The sequence below is a fragment of the Pieris brassicae genome, chromosome 7, assembly GCF_905147105.1.
Source record: "Pieris brassicae chromosome 7, ilPieBrab1.1, whole genome shotgun sequence".
NCBI classification, from domain to species: domain Eukaryota; kingdom Metazoa; phylum Arthropoda; class Insecta; order Lepidoptera; family Pieridae; genus Pieris; species Pieris brassicae.
Window position 1 is genome coordinate 16748325 of NC_059671.1, and position 19570 is coordinate 16767894.

The window sequence follows — 19570 nt, forward strand, 5'->3', positions numbered from 1 at the left end:
TATGAACCACCACCTTTTAAAAACCGAAGGAGGTTTATTATACGGCTCGTATGTTTTTTTAATATCTTGTTAACTAGTATCTATTTTTTATTAAAATAAAAGTTTTTATTCCAATTTCTTAATAAGTACCATAAACAATCAACGTCATTCATAGACATTACATTGTGCTTAATTTTTATAAATATTACGTATACTTTAATTAATTAACAACACCAAAATGCGGACAAAAAATCCCATGGCCAAAAAGCCACAGCAAATATTATTTTCAAAAAACACATATGGTCCATGGGTGAAAGTTGAAAATTGGGACTTTGCGAATCACGCTGAAAAGAAAGACAATTATGTGTATCGAGATTATTTAAGTAATCATGTCAGTACTTACAACCGTTGGGGAAACCAGGATCAAGGTGTAGGGAAAACTGAAACTGGACATATGCTAGAACAGGTTTTTACAAAAACAGAACCGATTTATGCTTTCAAGCCCTTGGTTAATTTTACTTCGTATCCCTGTACTGAGTGAGTTGCAGTTTTTAGATAAGATAATCTTAGAATACTTAGGTGTTAACTAGGCGTATAATTAGATGGTAACATGGGCATCCAGTCCTAACGCTTTTTTAAGATCCAGCCCCGTATTCTTGAACGGCAGTCAAACTTAAATCCAGTTTAAAGAGCTGTCCAACCATTTATCCATTTACCAGACAAGATTGTAACTTGAAATACAAATTAGAATATGGACTTATAAGTTATACTTTATAACAATTAAAAACATTAATTAATGTCCAAGGGTAATTCCTAAATTACCCTAGACCCTAGTCTAGATTTAGATCCTAATAAATCACCCTTCAAGACTCTAGAAGGAGTTATCTTGATCACTACTTCCTGTTTTGGTAGCTTACTTCACCCAAGTGTAGAATACACTCCTACAGTCTGCCTAGACTTACTTACTACGTAAAATGCCATAGCATGTAAATAATTAGGGGCCATACTGACTTCAAACGGGTTCGCCTAGTGTGAATGTGATATTATTGGAATTGGATAATACTAGTATTTGTGTATTATGATACATATATAAGGCATCCAAGCTTCTGCTAAATTTCTCTAAAGGTGTATGTATGTTTGTACACAAATTTCTCGGTGTATTCCAACTTACAGATGGTTCATGTAAATATGATTTGTAGGTTTCTGTAGATACCTATAAATAATGTTGAGGAGAAGTTGAAGTCGGTTTCATATTGTTAAATTATGTGTATAGTGTTAATCTTATAGCTTCCAAAAGTAAATAAGAATATTATGCCTTATCTATGAAATTGCAAGGAGAACTTTTGATTGCTGCTAATACGAAAGAAATATTTTTTCTATTGTCGACATCATTATCGAGGAGCTATAGTTCATCGGACCGTGGTTTGGTTGAGTATCAATTCTAGTCTTATTTTTATTGTTAAAAATTCTGTTTGTTTCACGCAGTACCCCAGGAAGAAATAAATTAATGAAAAAAGCCAACTTAGCAGAATTACCGCATGATTTTGGTGTAATGGACTATATAAGTACACAACAAAATGACTATAGAAGTCCTTATCCCGGAGTTACAAGACCGGTAAGAGTTTGTTTATAAAAAAAAAAACAATTCACTAGTTTGAATCTAACTTATAAAAACTAAGAACAATTTGTTACCACCATAGAAAAGTAGACACACTTGCGCGTTGCAGTTGTTTCGCATCCATAGCGCTTATATATAACACGCAAGTACATATTAATATGCTTAATCTAACAAATTAATTTGTTTTATAAGAGTTCGAAACCAGTATCTCTAAACTGAAAACGATTTCAGTGCCACTTGAGTAACCAAATTTCTCGATTACCACCGATTCCTTACTCACTATCCACATAAAAATAACAGCAAAATCGACCATTTTAATTACGTTTTACTATTACGTATACTCTTTTTAACTTTTCAGCTAAGCTCTTCTTATTTTTCATCTATGTATTTGGCAAAATTTGGTTTCAATTTTTTTTTAATATTTCTTAAAACATGAATTCATATTTTAGCTGACAATGTCTTCCCCTCCATGGTTACTAAATCGAGTTATTCGTTCCGACCTAACTCATAACCACGGCACTGCTCCACCGAGAGGAGATTACCAATGTTTGGATACACATACACCTATTGGGCACATACGAGAAATGAGGCTCTTCCGATATCAATCGTTTGATCCAGCCACCTGCGTTCAAGATTTTCCGAAATTAAAATAAATGTGGTCTTTAAGACGCGAAATAAAAAAAGGTAATAAAAAAAAGTATTTATTCAATCATACCAGTCACAAATATACTTAACTAAATAATAAATCAACTTGAAAAAATTAGGAGAAAACAAAACCTATAAACTCCCATAAAGCAAACTTCTTGAGATCTAATAAACTTAATTTTGTTATATTGGTATATTTATTATATATCTTTAAAAAAACTTGTATTAGATTGAATTAAGGGCACCTATGCGAAAAGATTATGATACTCCATATTGCCACCTTTCATTTAGTTTACTGATAATCATAACAATTTCTGTGCCAATAGTTTACTTTAATTAACATCATTTTTATACATAAGCATAAACTAATTACACTTAGTATATCAGTTAACATAATCATAGAACTAAATTTAAATTATACAACTAATAAGACAATAACATAATTTCATAATCATAAAAACTTAAAAAAATATTGTTTATACTAAAAAAAATGTTGATGAAAAATTTTATGGAAACAGCATACACAAGCACTTGTTTAACAGCAAAAATCAATACTAATCAATATAACTGGTGTTTCTTAAATAACACATGACTTGTGATAAGGTTTCCAAAAGCAACAAAAGACACTTAAACAAATTATAATATCAGTAACAAAATCTAAAAAACATTAACATGTGATCAGTTTGCAATTCTTAAAGTAAATCAGTTTTTATTGTTATCAATATTTTCTATTTACACATTTCTTGATATATTCTAATTTGGCTATATTTTAAGGATTGGGCAAGGCATAAAATCACGACTATGTGTAACTTTTTAAAACTATTTAACATTATATAGTTTTCAAATAAAAATGTTGTGCAATGAATCTAGCAACTGAAATATATATTCTGTACCCTGTATACTAAACTTTAATGTAAAATTACATGTCTATATCATCTAGTTATAGTTTCTTGTGATTTTTATAGTTGTTATATGTACATAAAGCAGGGCTTAAATCAAGTTATACAACAATTTTAAACAAATTAAAATGTTACATGTTACTTTAAACCCTGTTTAGATTTATTATTTTGCTAAAACTCCTATTAATTTGTTTCTTTTACAGTTACAAATCTTATTGTTAATAATATCCAAACTTGCAATCCCAAAGCAAAAATTTAGAATAATCATGTTAACACATACTTTATAATTAGTTTGCACATAAAAAGTTATAAAAATATAAATTTTAAAGTTCTTAGTATTATGATGATAATACAGAACTGCAATTATGCAAAGCCAATATTCATTTTGAGTAATAAGTTAGAAATAGTAATTTATTATAAATGCTTAGAACTTTTTACTTGTAAATAAAAACTAGATTTATTATAACACAAATCTAACAGTGTTCTGAAGCTTAATAAAATTGTAAAACTATTAGTGAGTTTTCCTCCTTTTAAATCCTTTACCTTTCTTAGATTTTATTTTGTGTTTACGGGATACACTGCGACTTCCAGTTATTTCATCAGCTAACATTCCAACGGTTGTCAATTTTCTACGACGATTCTTTTCAGCTTTAGTGACTGGCAATCGAGTAAGGTAGTTCTCTTCATATTCTGTCTTCTCTTGCTCTTGTTTAGATATTGAATGTTTGACGTAGTTTCCTGTATTTACTTCTGTTGGTGCTTCTGAATATTCTTCCCGAAGTTCTCTCATTACACTTGAGTTAAGGAATTGTTTCTTTGCTCGCTCTTTATTCTTTTCAGTATTTAATCTTGTAACATTTTCTTCATAGTGTACAGCGGCCAATTTAGGTGGGACATAAATATTAGATTTGTTATCTTTTGGTTTTTCACCACTGTCTGACATTTCACTTGAGTCGTCATCACTGTTATCTATTTTACTCATTAAGTTTGATGGATTAGCATGGTAGGATTGTGGATCATCTTCTGAACTGGCACCAACCACTGCAGTCTTAACAAGTTTATCAATTTGATACTTCAACTTAGAATCTATGGGACGTATCTTTTCAAGTACAGTTCTTATTTCTATTAGTCTATCTATAGATGGGTCAGATTCGATTTTTTCACCAGAACATTTTCGTAATACAATGTATGTTAAGTTAATTAAATAGCCTAGCAGCATTTGATATTTCATTTCTAAAAAGCTTAAACCTTTATCAGTAGACATTTCGCCATCTTTAACGCGAACTAACATATTATCAACAAGGTTAGATACTTGTTGGACGTTTGTATTCATTTCTTTTAACAATTTTACTGCCTGAGGTAAATCAGGAACTTCCATCTCGTCTGTTGCCTGTAACCAAGGATATGGTAAACGTTATACAAAAAAACTTATTTACAGTATATAGCAATATAAAAAAAAATTAAACCATTTATAAATTGAAATTGATATTTACCTGAACCATGATGCTTGTTTGTTAAAAGTAAATACCTAACCTTAAATTATAAAATAAAACCTGTATTGGCAGGCACGAGCGTAGGCGGAACACTATTACTTATTTAGTTGCTATAAACATTACACAGTAAGGAACTAGGTTTAGAAAAGAAAGGAACGTTGATCATTATCAATATTGTTTCATAAAATAAAAATTAATGGCTTAGCAAGCCGCTAGCGTCTTGCGATTTGCGTGTGAAATGTGAACTGTGAACCCAGTATATATTATTTCTCTATGGTCTGAACTGTGACAAATGACAATTGGCTAATAGGAGGCAGGCCGCAGAAGCACATACCTGAGCTAGAGTACCTTATCATGCCCGACATATTAATTATTATATCAAAAAACACAAGACTCAGAGCACAGACAAAATTGCAAATGCTAAAAAAGATCTTGATGCTCCTATCAGCGAGAAAGCTAGAAATCCAGTTGCATAATTTCTCGGGGAGCGCATAGACCGGAAGCTTCAAGAGCAGTGCACTGTGCCACACCCGATCGAAAGCTTTCGCTATGTCCAAACTTACCATCAGCGCCTCCCCCTTGGACTCAATTGCCTCTGCTGAGCGACCACGGCGAAATCCGTACTGATAATCCATGATCAGTTGGTGGCCCTTTAGATACCTCAGGAGCTGTCCGTTAATAATGGTTTCCATGATTTTAGAGAACAAGGAGATTAAACCTATTGGGCGATAGTTTGACGGCTCAGAGCGATTGCTTTTTTTAGGGAACCTGCACTCGCTCGGGATATATACCGAGCGAGTGCAGGTACCGTAAACGGTGCATTAAGACCGGAGCCAACTCAGGAGCACAAGTACGCAGTACAATCGGGGGGATGCCAGTAGGCCCGCTCGACTTATGAATGTCCAAGGAAGATAGTGATTTGCGAACAGCACGTTGCCATCATAGGATTTCCGCCATCGATGATTTACACCGCGAAATGGTCGGTGATGTCATCCAGAGTCGAGTTGGACACGAAGAGATAGCCCAAAAAGTGTACCTTCTCCTTTTCGGTGTGGGCCAGGAAGAGGACTCCCTGTGCAATGGTCGATTGGAGGGCTGACAAAAATTCCCTTCGACACCTTTGGCAAGAGACCAGAATGCTCGAGTCCCGGGAGGGATGTGGGCCAATTTCTCGCAATGTGCTCTGATTTAGCCTTAGCGAGTTCCCGCTTGAAGGACCTGGACGTAAAAAAGCTTTTTTTACGTCAGCCGATGGTCGTATCACAGGATGTGGCTGCCTCTGCCTTGGCTTTAAAGCATTCTCGCTTAAGGCGCAAAGGCAGAGAATGGAACAAAATGTTCCATACCCTGCAGGAGCATCTCTCTCGCACTGGACTTGTAGTGCCACAGCAACAGCCCGCGAAGCGAGGCCGAAGCGGTAGCGTGTGCGGCACGTTGTTTTAGACCATGCAATGATCCGATGTACCCCGGGTACAAAAACAAAGTAAACAGTAGACAGAGACTTAGTAGTTCTCTGGATGAGAAGTCAGCAAAAGCTCCAACACAAAGGGTTTATGATCGTCCACATTTGGTATTGCGTTATCGCAGGGACCATTTCTTATACTCAAACTAAGTCCTGAATGGATCTTCCCGCGTGATACAAGAGTATATAGAGACTTGATAAGCATGAGATTTTTTATTAAGAGTTCAATAAGTCTAAATCCACAATAAAAATCTTTAAACAAAGACGTGTTCAGTGGTGGTTTCAGAGCCGAGCCAAGCGGCATGGTAGGCATTAAAATCACCAAGTATTACGGTTTCAGCGGGAACCTTTTCAAGCATCTTCCGTCATGTCATGTCCCGAGGTGACGAGAAAAGATAGCCTCTCTGATGTTGGGAGTTGAGCACCTTAACATTAGTGAAGTCCTCAGCAAGTGCAGAATTGCCCCCCAAGAATATAAAGAGCAGCCTGTGCGTCACACGCCGGTTGCTAAGTGATCCGGTGGAGGCGGGGAGGCAGTGGTAGTGCTTGCCCATTTTGTTGTAGCCTGAAGCCAACATGCACACCAGCATGGCACTCCCACTAGGAAGGGGTTGACTGATTGCGTTGATGAAATTGCGCTGATGCTCTGACATATATTTCACCAATGGGCGATGGAGTCGACATGTCCAGACGCCGAATAAACTTTGGCAAACAATTTTGTAGTACACATTTTACAGTGCGCCGTATGTTATTGGATGATAATGAGCCTTAATTTGACATCAATCGACTATTTTATAATACCTCCTCGTAGCAGCTGACATTTCACGTCAATATTGTTGTGAAAATATGTGGGTAATACTGAAAATGTTTAGAACGGACTAAGCACAGTTAGAAACATTGGTAATGAACACTTTTTTGAATTTCAATTTTAGACCTCTTTGGTAACGTAATGCATATTATATACATATATATAATATATTGCATTCATTTGTCATTTGTATTTGTGAATTGGCGGCCAATCTGAAACTGAAAATGAACCTAACGCGAGAAAATTTTCGGTCAATGATTTATTATGACTAGCTGTGGGCTTACTTAACAATAAAGCAATGATAGGCTGTGATTAGCATTTCTTAATGAAGCCCCATCTCGTGCCCCTATTTACAATTGGTTTAAGGGGTTAAAGCGTGGACGTAGCAATCTCAATGATGATCTGCGTGAGGGACGTCCTTTAACAGCGACTACTGAAGATAACATCAGTGCTGTGCGACGTATGATAGAGGAAGATAAGAGGGTGACCTATCAGCAAATACGGGCAAGCCTAGGCATTGGTATGAGCCAAGTTCAAAAAATATTTCATGAACATTTAGGCATCAGCTTTGTACCAGATGGATTGCCCATACTTTAACCTACTACCAGAAACACCTTCGCATGGACTGGTGAATATTTGACTATGGCAGGTGTCGAGATTATCAGTCATCCGCCATACAGTCCTGACCTGGCACCCTGTGACTTTCATTTATACCCAAGAACTAAAGATAAAATGGCGTAACGCGGTGAAAGCGTACGAAAATGCCTACCCACTGCTTTTCGTAGTGGTTCCATCGAATGCGACGATGTGTAGAGAGGAACGAAGATTACTTCGAAAAACAAAAGTATTGGTAACTTTCTATATTAAGCTTTTTTTCATTTTCTAAAATTTTCAGTGTTACCTAGGTATACATCTTGAACGAATGAAACTAGAGGGTAGACGTACACTTTGTTTTAATGATATCCGCGTGGATCTTACACTTTTTAAATCTAGTTTGATCGGGCGTTTACTTCGAGCGCGATCATCCGAACTATTATAACTTCACAGACCATAGAGATGTCTCAGATTTCTTATCGGACTTATTATTACTTAATCTGAGGATTACTCAATTCATAGACTAAAGATAGTTCAGTCGCGTCTAATGAAATTCATTTGAATTTCGAGGTTGCTTGGAAAATGCATGTTTCTCTAGATCCACAGCTTTAATGATTGCATTATGAAATATGTAAAAAAAAACATGTTCTGTAATCATAACATTTATTACAATTATGTTCCTTATTAATATTTACAACTACTGGTTACTAACTATCGACTACCATTTAAGCAATGATCGCTAATAATACTTTCACACATCAAACGTAACATATATTTCAAAATTTTACATTGGTGTCGACGCGCAATAATATTTATTCGTCTGCGATAAAAACTAATTATACGTTAATTATAAAACACGTTTAATGGATCTACTGTTGAAAATTTATAACATAGAAACTTTTTTTAAACAACTCCTATTTGCTTAAAGAATCATTTCAAAAAGAAAAAAACACTTCTTAACCATATAACGGCTATTTCTAAATGCGTTTAAGATATGCATAGAATAGATAAAATCTTAGGGAAAATGGTCAACCTTTCGATTATTCAATCATTACGATTTATAAAGATCTTATCGAATAATGCATGTTTAATGTACTCGCGGACATATACAAGAAGTTTCCTTCTTGTTTGCATTCAAAAAAAGAATATTCTAATTGACAAATATTGGTTTATAGGTTGTGAGAATTGTCAAAACTCAATGTATAGTTGTGATTTAAAAAGTTGTATAGTTTTGATTTTTTTAAATTTCGTAGTTTGAGTTAATAGATTTAACTTTTGTTTTTTTTTGTTCTAAAAATAAAACAAACATACACTGGATTTTTTTAAGTCTTGAGCTACAATTTTCGTCAATAAAGAATAGTCTCGTAACTATTGTAATGGGCATATATTTCGTGTCGTTTAACTCGACTCAGCATTCCAAACAAGAATGTGAATCACATCCTTGTTGGAAATCTTAATTTAAACGAAACCGGAAATACTATTTGTCCATTTTTTTTTCATTTTATCGTCACTAAAAGATTACTTCATTCTCATTTCTCTCGCGTAGTTAGATCAACAAGCACAAAACTTATCTTGAAATAAAATCGACCACATTTTAATTTTAATAAAATTTAGGTTAAAAACAGACACTACCTACCATGCTTTAAACATTTTAAACGATTTTCTTATGAAATTGCGCGGGAATAGTTAATTGACGTTGACGTTGAATGTGGGTGTTCTCAAGGAATTATCTTATTAGATAACCAAACTGTACACTTCAAAACTAGACATGAATTTTTGTACTGTACCTAAAAAAAGGTTGATTGTTTTAAAACAAAATTCTCCTTCAGTTGTTAAGTAAAATCTTCGCCTATATCCCCGGTATAAAATTATTTGATATGCATTGTCATAATTATAATTTATTCTAATAATTTATTCGGAGAGCAGACTTCTAATGAAAATAGCAAGTATGAGTAAAATTACAAAAAAATAGTATTTCTAAAATAATAACTGTTTATTAAAGATTCCTAAAATTCGTGTAGTTATCTAAAAGAACCCATTAGGCATAGACTGCAAATGCGATGAAATTAAACCGAATCATTGGTTTAGTTTCCAACTTTTTCGTTACGAATCGTTAAATACTACACAAATAAATAATTTAATACCATCCAAAGACCTAAAAAGGCCGAGGTAAACATGTTTTAATAATTAAGATTACTTAGTCATCTTTTCCTACATTCTAAGTTATTCAAGAACGAACTACTAAACAATAATCCATTATTTTTGTTGAATATGTGTTATCTCGCTCGTGTGTACCTGTATTATGTTACGAGCAGATACCCATAATTTTTAATGGTAAATATTTGTAGCGAATGTTTGGGCCTAAAAACGGAGTTCTATTTGTATACCAAATTGTACCTTAAATTACCCAGTATTCGTGTGGCCAGTAAATGAATTGATTATCGAAAATATTCAAAGCTTTGTGCTAGGTAGTGATTTAATTTGATTGAATATACATATTTTTAATAACAAAAATCACACAAGGAATGTACACACTACGTAATTGTAATTAAAATAAATATCAAATTATTACGTTAAAATAAAAATAACTTGTTTTATCACCATTTCAGAGATAAAACTCATTCATTTTTTTATAGAAATCAAATTTTGAGGGCACTCAGTTCTTTTGTCTATGGTACTTTTGTTTTCTTTCATATTATATCTAACTTCGTTATTTTTCAGCTAAATACTAGTACAGTAAGTAATTGTCAATAAAATAATACTTAAAACATCTCAGGAATCTTCAAACATTAGGTTTCAGAGCCGAGACTTATATGCTCCGCTATGACTACCGTATGTCAAAACGTAATGGTTTTGTAGTCTGTGCTATGCATTAAAAATATATTATAAGTACTAATGTCGTAAGTGCGATATCGAATTTTTTTAACAGCCAATATATTTTTGGAATACGGACTTATTTAACTAAATCATTCTCATGCACTACTGACTAACATCGCGTTATTTTCCTTACTGGGCGTATTCGTAGAAGTGATGATTACATTAAATGATTTACCATATCGTTAAATCGTTAACGTTCTACAGTTAAATAAGTCAAATATTTTACTTTTTAAATTATTCGCCGTTAGCGGCACTGTTTTGCTGTATATCTCCCGACGTCAAAAACGTATTGTATTTTGACATACGGGAATGGGCTCTAAATACCATCCCATAGACAACGTAACCAAGCTCTCGACTAAAATGTCACAACCGAATTAGTGAACTAACAAATAATATTAACACAATTTTTAAATTTTTTTTTATAAAGACTTTCCATCGAACTTATATCGTATCATACCTTTTTACGATCACTTATGTTTGGCCTCATGATTGGATATGGAGCCAAACGTTGTCTGTCATATCGTTCAACAATTCAACCATTTCATGAAATAATCAATTCTACGATCCGACCACGACATTTAGCAAAATTATTTACTCTATTTCATAATCTGTGCTTGAATATCATCTGTGAGGGATTCTGTCAAGGCCTTAGGGTAATTCCACAGAGCAAATATGACATTATGTGAAGGCGCGATAATTTTTCTAATTTAATGCGTTTTTGCCCAATTTTAATCGATTTTAACAGCTCCATATATCTTCCTAATAAACGTGTATGCGGCGAAAAATCCGATCGTTCCAGTTAGCAGCCAGAAAGTCAACACCATCAGTGCTGAAAAAACGACAAAAATGTTTAACAACACAGTTCAGTACATTGTAATAGCAATTCCGTATTTAAATATCGAATACCAATAGCATCATTCTAATCCAAAACTGGTATAAACCAAATCAACATTGTTTTCTTTAAATAAATTTTGAATAAAAATTTGCAGTTTTTATAAGAAAACTGGTAGCATTTTGAGGCCTCATCCACTTTTAATTATATATAATAAGAAATTTTAAAGCGATTCACTTGCTTATAATATTCTCATATAAATATAAATCCTTATTGCTAAAATTAATCAAAAAAATTGGAACATCAATACCTGTATAGCCAACATAAAGCAAGGTGGGTATAAACTCCGTAATTTCTAATTTGGTGAAAAAGTAGAAAATGGAGTATATAAGTATATAGACAGCAGAACCACCTGATACTGTAAAACTTTTCCACCACCAGTGATAATCCTGGAAAAGAAATATATAGTAGAATCATAATTTCATACTGGAGCATTGTGGACCTGTGCTATTATATTTTTCATATACATTTGATCGGCCTATTAGCCTTTACGTAAAAATCAAATTAAAAGCCAGGTTATACGTACAGAGGCGACAAAATAGATAACATTTGTTTGGCTAACAATGTTAGTGTTATAATATTGTTTTACATGTAATGTAATATTTTGCAAAGTTGAAAAATAGACCGTTTTTTACAAAACCGGCTTAACCCATTTTGATGAGTGTTGTTAAATTTTTATCTAGGTTTTTCACTAAGGTTTGTTTTAGATTTTGGATTCAAAAATTAAGGCGCTCGATCTATATTCAACTAGTAAATGAGGACCTTACCTCTCCACAGAGCTGGAAATACACCATCACAATGGATATCTGCGACACAGATACAACCAATATACAGAATACCAGAAACAGGAACCCAAACAGATAATAGAATTGATTCTCCCATAGAGCACTAAAGATGAAGAATAGCTCTATGAATACTGCCCCAAATGGAAGGATTCCAGCCATGAGAGTACTAAAAAGAATATTACATTTCAGATTACGCGTTCATGTAGTTTAAAAACGCCAAATCCAAAGGCTTTCGCAAACATGTAATATTTTTGATATTTTGTTTATTTTGTAACTTGAAACTATAGCCTTCAATGTATAGGCACAATGTGTTAAGACAGGCAAAGCTTCAGAACAACTACACTAATTTACTAACAAAGGTATAAACAATCTATTTAAAATATTATAATTGCCTTACCATATCAGTACATTCATATACCAAACTTGCTCTGGTACCTTCCTCGGTATGAAATTAGTTCTCACAGGATGCTGAAAAGGTTGCTTCCGTATCCCAAAATAATAACCCAAATACACCAATGGTAAAGATATGCAAAACCAAAGGCATAGTAAGGCCATCATAGTCGAGAATGGGACTGCTCCGCTCGAGTGTTTCCCCATAATAAAGAAATTCAGGAAGAAACATTTTCCGAACACAATCGCTGGGTACAAGGTTGCTGTTAAGAAAGCTGCCTGCTTCCATTGCTTCCCTCTCATAGTGTTGTACAAACGAGCTGAATAGTAGCCAGCTATTAATCCCATAAATACATAGAGAAAAATTGCTGCGGTCATCAATGCGCCACGACTGGCTGGTGAGAGCATACCAAGCATCGCAATGACTGGAAAGAAGATTTAGACATCAAGTTATATCAATCAATAAAGTTATGCTTCCCAAAGCGATTTCATATTGAGCTCTCGTATCAAGTTGGCAATTGTCCATTGATGTCATTAGAATTTATCTTTTATTTATTTCAAATCTCGTTATTATTTAAAATCGTTATTTGTATTGTGACAAAAGAAATGGCGCTAACTTTAAATCTTGCCATCTTATCTGCTCTCGTGATATTTATTTTTAAGTCAGTGCCTGACATATGCCGTCAATTTTTATATCGAAAGCATGCCGGTTTCCTAGTAATGCTTTCCTTTGCCGTACTACGAATATTATTATCCATTGGGTGCACCACTGGATAGTAATATTCGCTCGTGATTCGAGATTCGAGAGGCACACGCCAGGCCAACAATGCTCCGCTTTCATATGTACCAATCATTTATATTTCATAATGGCAATTTTATAATTGCCACGTGCATAAAATCAGTTTAAGTCAATACTTTAATTTGAATTAAGGAACTGAGATATCGAACTACTAATTATCTGATATTTACGTCATTAAAGTAATAATATACTAACGTCAGAATATTGTTTTTAGTTTTTAGCGTTTATATAATATGTAATAGAAGTTTTAAATTTACTTCAACACTCACGAACATATTTTATATATGTAACTAGAAATCTCATTTCGAAACCGACAAATTAGAATATTTTTAGTCTCATTAATAGTATTAATTGGCTTTAACTCGATATCGATAGATTTTGAAACTATAAAATTGAAATAAGTTTAAACTATTTCACACCATAAATTTACTCATCAGCATTAATTATACTTGAGTCCTTACGGATAGCAAACCAGCGTGCCGCTTATACGAACTATATAATTCTTATTTTTTACGACTCAATTTATTCGAGATAAAAAAAAAACACAGTATAATTTTTTCATATATCGAAAGGTGTTGCCAACACAACAAAAAATTAGCAACCTAAAATCCCATGACAGTTCCTTTGTCTGCACACTCTAATACTGTATAAAAATAATAATTATAATAAAATCATGTCACCTTATACTTACATATTGTAATCAAAGCCATAAGGAAAACTTGTATACCATTCCCAATTACAGCAGCAAATAACATTCTTTTTGGTGGAGGTCTAAACACATCACCATAAATCAATTTCCATCCCGTCTCTTCTATAAGATCCTCTATATTTTCATCTGAATTGTACTTTGCTATATCTCTCCTCAGTGTACGAACCATTATCATTGTTAGGATTCCTAAATTGTTAACAAAAATATTACTAAACTGAGGGTTTGTTTCCTAAATAGATTGAGATAGCTTTCGTAGCTATGCTATAAATTTTACTGCATGTAAAACCGCAAGGTACAAGCTTGTGGTAAATATACATATCATCTGTTTGTTTAGTCATTATTAAAGATACTTACCTGATAGGAAGAACAATACTACAATGGAATTGATAATAGAGAACCAATGTATTTGCACATCTTTCATTCCTAAATAAATATCCCAGCGTGAGGCCCACTGTATATCTGATTCTCCCCATTCCACAGAGTATGTAAAATACAATTTTGTTCCAGTATCCTCATTAACTAATTGTGGCCTTGGTTCCAATGGAAATTGGCAGGAGTCCTCTAAGAAAATTAAATCATCTTTTGAAACAGAATGTGTCTCAACTTCAAAACCTACTACCCTGTATGAATCTCTGAAAAGATAGATAAAATATTTACTTGTGTCACAAATCAACAGTATATACAAAAACGGTATTAAAAATACTGATTCCCCTAGAATATTAGAAATCCAGCATTTATTTGCAAAGAAAAATAAATGAGATAAAAAGGTTAGTGAGATAAAAGATAAACTTTGATAGAATTATATTACGAAATATTGCAACATTCAATTCAATTTATGTGGTAATTAGCTTACAAACCATAATAAAGAGTAAATAATGTAATCAATCATTAAAGATACTTACTGACTATGCTTGTGATACTTAAGTAGTAATTTTAAATGATTGTTAATAAAAGCTTTCCCTTTCGCCATAAATCCAAGCCTATAACCCTGTTCAATAGACTTTTCTGATGTTTCTCGATTTATAATTTTTGTAGCAACTGGTAAATTATCAACTAGCCTAAAAAAAATAGGATTAGCAAGGAACTTAATTGTAACTTGAATTTACAATTAATAGGAAGTGAGTTAGTTATCAATTTGTAAAATTTATAATCATTGTTATTTCACCTGTTATTCAGACTACCAACAAATCAAGTCATAGTTTATTCTATTCTATAACAACAAAAATATTAGTAACTTACAAATGCACAAAATATTCATGCTCAATACGACTAGCAACTGTTTCAGATTCTTCAACATTCCAGTTCATTGGTTCATTTTTTTTGTGACATAAGAGTCTACATTTAATATTCTCTGCCATATGTATTTCATAATTTGTGCTAACAATGCGATCACCTCTCAGTACTTCCCCTAAGTTTTCAGATTTGTATATAATTGTTCCATTTTTTGGTAGGCACAGAGGTAGGGAATAATATTCGTAGGGAAGCTGTGTGTGGATACTAGTCATTTTAACAGCTTTAACATCAATTTTTTGACCTTTTTTATATTCCACTGGTGCAACACCCGGTACATAAAATCCATGATTAAATGCAAAATTAAACACCAATAAAAAAATCACCTAAAAAATTTATAATTTATTAAAGGTATCTTTAATTTAAAAAGTTAATACTAAATAAATATCTTACGTGATTAGTATGCATTTTAAGAATTGAGCCTGGAAGTTATCTTCAAATTATTGTAGTGTTTCTTTCTATTTTCATTATTATTTAATATTAAAAATAACTATTAATATCGAATAGAACTTAACAAGAATAGTATTTAAAGCAACTATCTAAATAAAATGTAAATAATTTGAGAATTTTGAAAATACTTATAATTTTTTTTCAAAATTGAAATCGATTGTCTATTGTCATTTGCCGATTCACGAATGTCATTTTACTAAAAATGTGACATTTTACATAGATGCGATATTAGGCTGTGAGGTTGTCAGTAAAATATTTTTTGAACTTAATACTATTTCTAGATCTACTCTGGGACTCTCTGGGATGTGAATCTCAGCTTTGAATTCTTGAAAGAGTAATTTTAAAACAAGGTATTTTTTGATTAGCAGCTAAATTATAATATAAGTATATGAAGGCTACCGGAATTTTGCTAAAATAGATCACTGATAATGTTACTATAATAAAACACAAAGATGCTTCTTGACAAGGGTTAAGAGCCTGTGGGAGGCTGACAGTTAAATCTTAGACGTTTGAATTTGGTGAATCATTTCTTCTGTCAAAATAAGAGGTGTTTATCTACAAAAATGACCGGGAATTGATTGTCATTTAGAATAAAAAATATTAAATATTTATTTTTACAAATTATATTATACTTCTTATTAGTTTTTCAAATTCAATATTTATAAAATGACAACCAAAGTAGCTATAGTCACAGGAGGGAATAGAGGTTTAGGGTTTCAAATCGTAAAGGGTTTATGCCAAAAATTTGATGGTGCTGTGTATCTCACATCTAGAAGCGAAGAAAGGGGCCAAAAAGCCGTCCAAGACCTAGAAGACTTAGGACTACACCCACGGTTTCATGTTCTTGACGTCACAAGCGAAGAAAGTGTAGAAGACTTTGCATCCTTTATTAAAGCTAACCACATTGGCATCGATGTTTTGGTGAACAACGCGGGAGTTCTAGATTTCGATAAATCGGTTTCCTCATATGAAGAAGCGAAAAAACTACTTGATACGAATTTTTATAGTCTTCTGAAAATTTCTCAACATTTACACCCCATGTTAACAAATACTGCTAGAGTTGTCAATATCAGTAGCGATTGGGGTTTGCTATCAAACATAAGGAAACAGATTTGGCTGGATACATTAATAAAAGATAATTTAACTGTTGATGAGATTTTACAATTTGTAAGTGATTTTCTGCAAGCAGCTAAAAATGGACGGAATGCATTCTTTTCTTTTGCTGGTCATTATGGTGATTATAAAGTTTCCAAGGTAGCTCTATCTGCTCTAACATTTGTTCAACAGAGAGAATACAACAAACAGGGTAAAGACATATCTGTAAACTGTGTCCATCCTGGATTTGTAAAGACAGATATGACAAAAGGAATGGGTGATTTTACCCCTGAACGTGGTGCTAGAGCTCCTTTGTACTTGGCATTGGAAGCTCCCCAAACTCTTAAAGGTACCTTTTTGTGGCATGATTGCCATAAAGTAAACTGGGATGATTGAAGAAATGTTAATTGTTGTTATGTTCATTCCTGTGATAATAATTAGTGTCACAACACTTTAAACTTAATAATATATGTTTTTTGGTTATAACTTTCTCGTTTTTATTAAAGAACCTTGATTTTATTGTAGACAAATAGATTCTTTTGATGTATACTAATTTCAGTACATAATTTTTTTTTTTCAGTTAAGAGAATTTTAGTATTACTAAAACACTGACTATAATACCAAAATGCTTTTGTTTTGGGATTTTAAGCACTAGTTTGATAACTTACCCACTATGTAGTCGCTAATACTAAGTAGGTTCATACAGGCCCATCATACCATTTTTAAAATGTAAATAACACTGACATCTAAGTTCCTTCATATAACAGAATGGTGCAAATATCTATGAATTTTTCATTAATACAATATTAATTTAAATCTTATAAAATAAAAATGAGAATCTTTAAGTCAGTTTTGCATGCTGTTCTACAGGTCGCGCTAAGATTATTCTCACAAACAACCATTAGTTATAATGGCGCCAATAAGAACAAATGGTTTAATATAAATAATTTTCGAAGTTTGCGGCTAGCGATTTTATGTTTAGCACTGTTAATAGAAGCCCATAATTGAACTGTTATATTGTGTATCATGACTGATTAAAGGTAGGCTGGCGGCCGATGACTCCAGCTGATGCTGAGCTAGGTGACAAGATCGACCACCAAGCTCACGTGGGTTTAATACACAGAAAGCGAGATATTTTCAAATGAGAAAGAATAAAAAAAAACTGATAAAATACTAAGTAATATCGTATGACCTTCGTCTAGACCAGTGTTTCCCAACAAGGGCACCACAACCCACAGGGGGACAATTTGTTTGTTAAGGGGGGCGGTCGAAATCGCCTGGACACAACGTAGAGACTTGAGACTGAAGTTAACCAAATTGAAACCTACTATAAAAAATGTGTGCATCAAGCGCAAAGATCATAATTAATTAAAATAATAAATCTTTATTAAAATTATTTGGAATTTAAATTTCAGTCTTTCATTATATATTTTGAAAATTTAGTTACGTGTTACTTTTACAATTTCCTAGTGATTGCTTCCCAAAATCTATCGTTTAAATCTTAATCGGCAATTCAATTTTTAATTTTAAAAAAATGTGTATGCTTCATAACATAGCGGTAGCATTAAAATGTCAAAAATGGCTAAGGTGGGTTGGGCATGGCTCATAAAAGGTCGGGAAACACTGTCTTGACTCAATAAACTATGCAACTAGTGAGAAAGTGGCCAAAGGCTGTTCAGCAGACGTTTTATTTTTCTTTTTATCAGCTGAACATGGATCTTATAGTGCGGGGTTTCTTCCACCACACGTACCTACCTGTTTATTCGGCCAACAAGTGTAGAAAGCGCCCTCTATATTGAGTAATGTCATAATGAGAATTGTATGCATTTCAAAATGAAAAAAAAACAATTTACTTTTTGGAGTTGTGCGACCGTATAGGCCCTCAAGCTGTGACAAAGATGTATGAACCCGTACTGAGTTCACGCTCGTTTTGGGATCCGTTTGGAATTATTAATATTACGAAGCTCCGCGCCGCGCTGGTAGCAGCACGATCAGTATATAGTATGAATAAGCCGTGTTTTTTCAGTACTGCAGCCTAAGTCACGAAAATAACCCAGCTCAGAGCATTTGTTTTGCACAGACGTCAGTTGAGTTGTGAACTCATTCGTGACCCCGAAAGTTATTTTTGTTTGTAGATGCTATCTTCGAGGTATACATAGCGATAAATAGGGCGTCTTGAATACATAATTAAATCAATCTTATTAAGAATTTGTATTGCATGTGCATCCGTTATAAGGATTCTATTGTTTCTTACATACATAATTCTATTAAGAAATCGTAATGGTGGCTCGCGTAAGGGGTGGTGCAAACAGCTTATCGCCTAACACATGCAACAATAGAAGCCCTTATATGGCTGTATAGGCGTTTCATTTATACGAAGCCAATTTACTTGTATGTTAACGGGTTAAGCAGGGCTTACTTACATTAATTATTTAGCCAGTTTAGGAACTCCTTAAAACAATCACACTGACTACGCTTGCTCTACGGCTCATAAAGTGTCTAAAACATAATTAGGTCGCAAAAATTTCATTGGTCCTAACAAACTTGCTTCAAAGCCGTACCCTTCATAGGTTTTTCTAAAAAAAATCGTAATGAAGAATTATTCATAGTGCAGGAGCCGAATAAAGAGGCCTCCAAAACAACAAAAAGCGATTGTGGCTGTCTTTCCAGTGATTATGATATTTTACATTAATTTAACTTTAAGATAGGAAAGAGTGGTGAGAAATTAATTTAAATAAATATAGAATTATATAATATTGATGACACTTGACTTTGTACTCATCTT

General features: G+C 33.2%; 4 protein-coding genes across 6 annotated transcripts; 2 read left to right on the forward strand and 2 right to left on the reverse strand.

The window, feature by feature from the left end:
- Nucleotides 1–148: 148 nt before the first annotated feature.
- LOC123711603 lies at nucleotides 149–12073 on the forward strand. 3 transcript variants are annotated; one of them, XM_045664220.1, is made up of 4 exons: nucleotides 149–516; nucleotides 1465–1594; nucleotides 2047–2281; nucleotides 11975–12073. In XM_045664220.1, the coding sequence occupies exons 1-3, from the start codon at nucleotides 218–220 to the stop codon at nucleotides 2248–2250; spliced, it is 633 nt and encodes a 210-aa protein (XP_045520176.1). In that variant the 5' UTR covers nucleotides 149–217; the 3' UTR covers nucleotides 2251–2281; nucleotides 11975–12073. The 3 variants fall into 3 exon arrangements, with proteins under 3 accessions (XP_045520176.1, XP_045520175.1, XP_045520174.1); XM_045664219.1 differs by lacking the exon at nucleotides 11975–12073 and adding an exon at nucleotides 3345–3448; XM_045664218.1 differs by lacking the exon at nucleotides 11975–12073 and having other exon boundaries at nucleotides 2047–2679.
- LOC123711601 (neuroguidin) lies at nucleotides 3510–4867 on the reverse strand. The gene is made up of 2 exons (XM_045664217.1): nucleotides 4635–4867; nucleotides 3510–4531 (listed from the first exon to the last, which is right to left on the reverse strand). Exons 1-2 carry the CDS (start codon nucleotides 4641–4643, stop codon nucleotides 3653–3655), a joined length of 888 nt encoding a protein of 295 aa, XP_045520173.1. The 5' UTR covers nucleotides 4644–4867; the 3' UTR covers nucleotides 3510–3652.
- On the reverse strand, nucleotides 8145–15794 carry LOC123711600 (transmembrane 9 superfamily member 4). Its single transcript, XM_045664216.1, has 9 exons — nucleotides 15634–15794; nucleotides 15190–15566; nucleotides 14853–15008; nucleotides 14305–14582; nucleotides 13933–14136; nucleotides 12450–12867; nucleotides 12035–12218; nucleotides 11518–11656; nucleotides 8145–11204 (listed from the first exon to the last, which is right to left on the reverse strand). The coding sequence occupies exons 1-9, from the start codon at nucleotides 15646–15648 to the stop codon at nucleotides 11104–11106; spliced, it is 1872 nt and encodes a 623-aa protein (XP_045520172.1). The 5' UTR covers nucleotides 15649–15794; the 3' UTR covers nucleotides 8145–11103.
- A 403-nt stretch (nucleotides 15795–16197) lies between these two features.
- LOC123711807 (carbonyl reductase [NADPH] 1-like) lies at nucleotides 16198–17271 on the forward strand. Its single transcript, XM_045664612.1, has one exon. It carries the CDS (start codon nucleotides 16357–16359, stop codon nucleotides 17179–17181), a length of 825 nt encoding a protein of 274 aa, XP_045520568.1. The 5' UTR covers nucleotides 16198–16356; the 3' UTR covers nucleotides 17182–17271.
- The last annotated feature ends 2299 nt before the right edge of the window (nucleotides 17272–19570 follow it).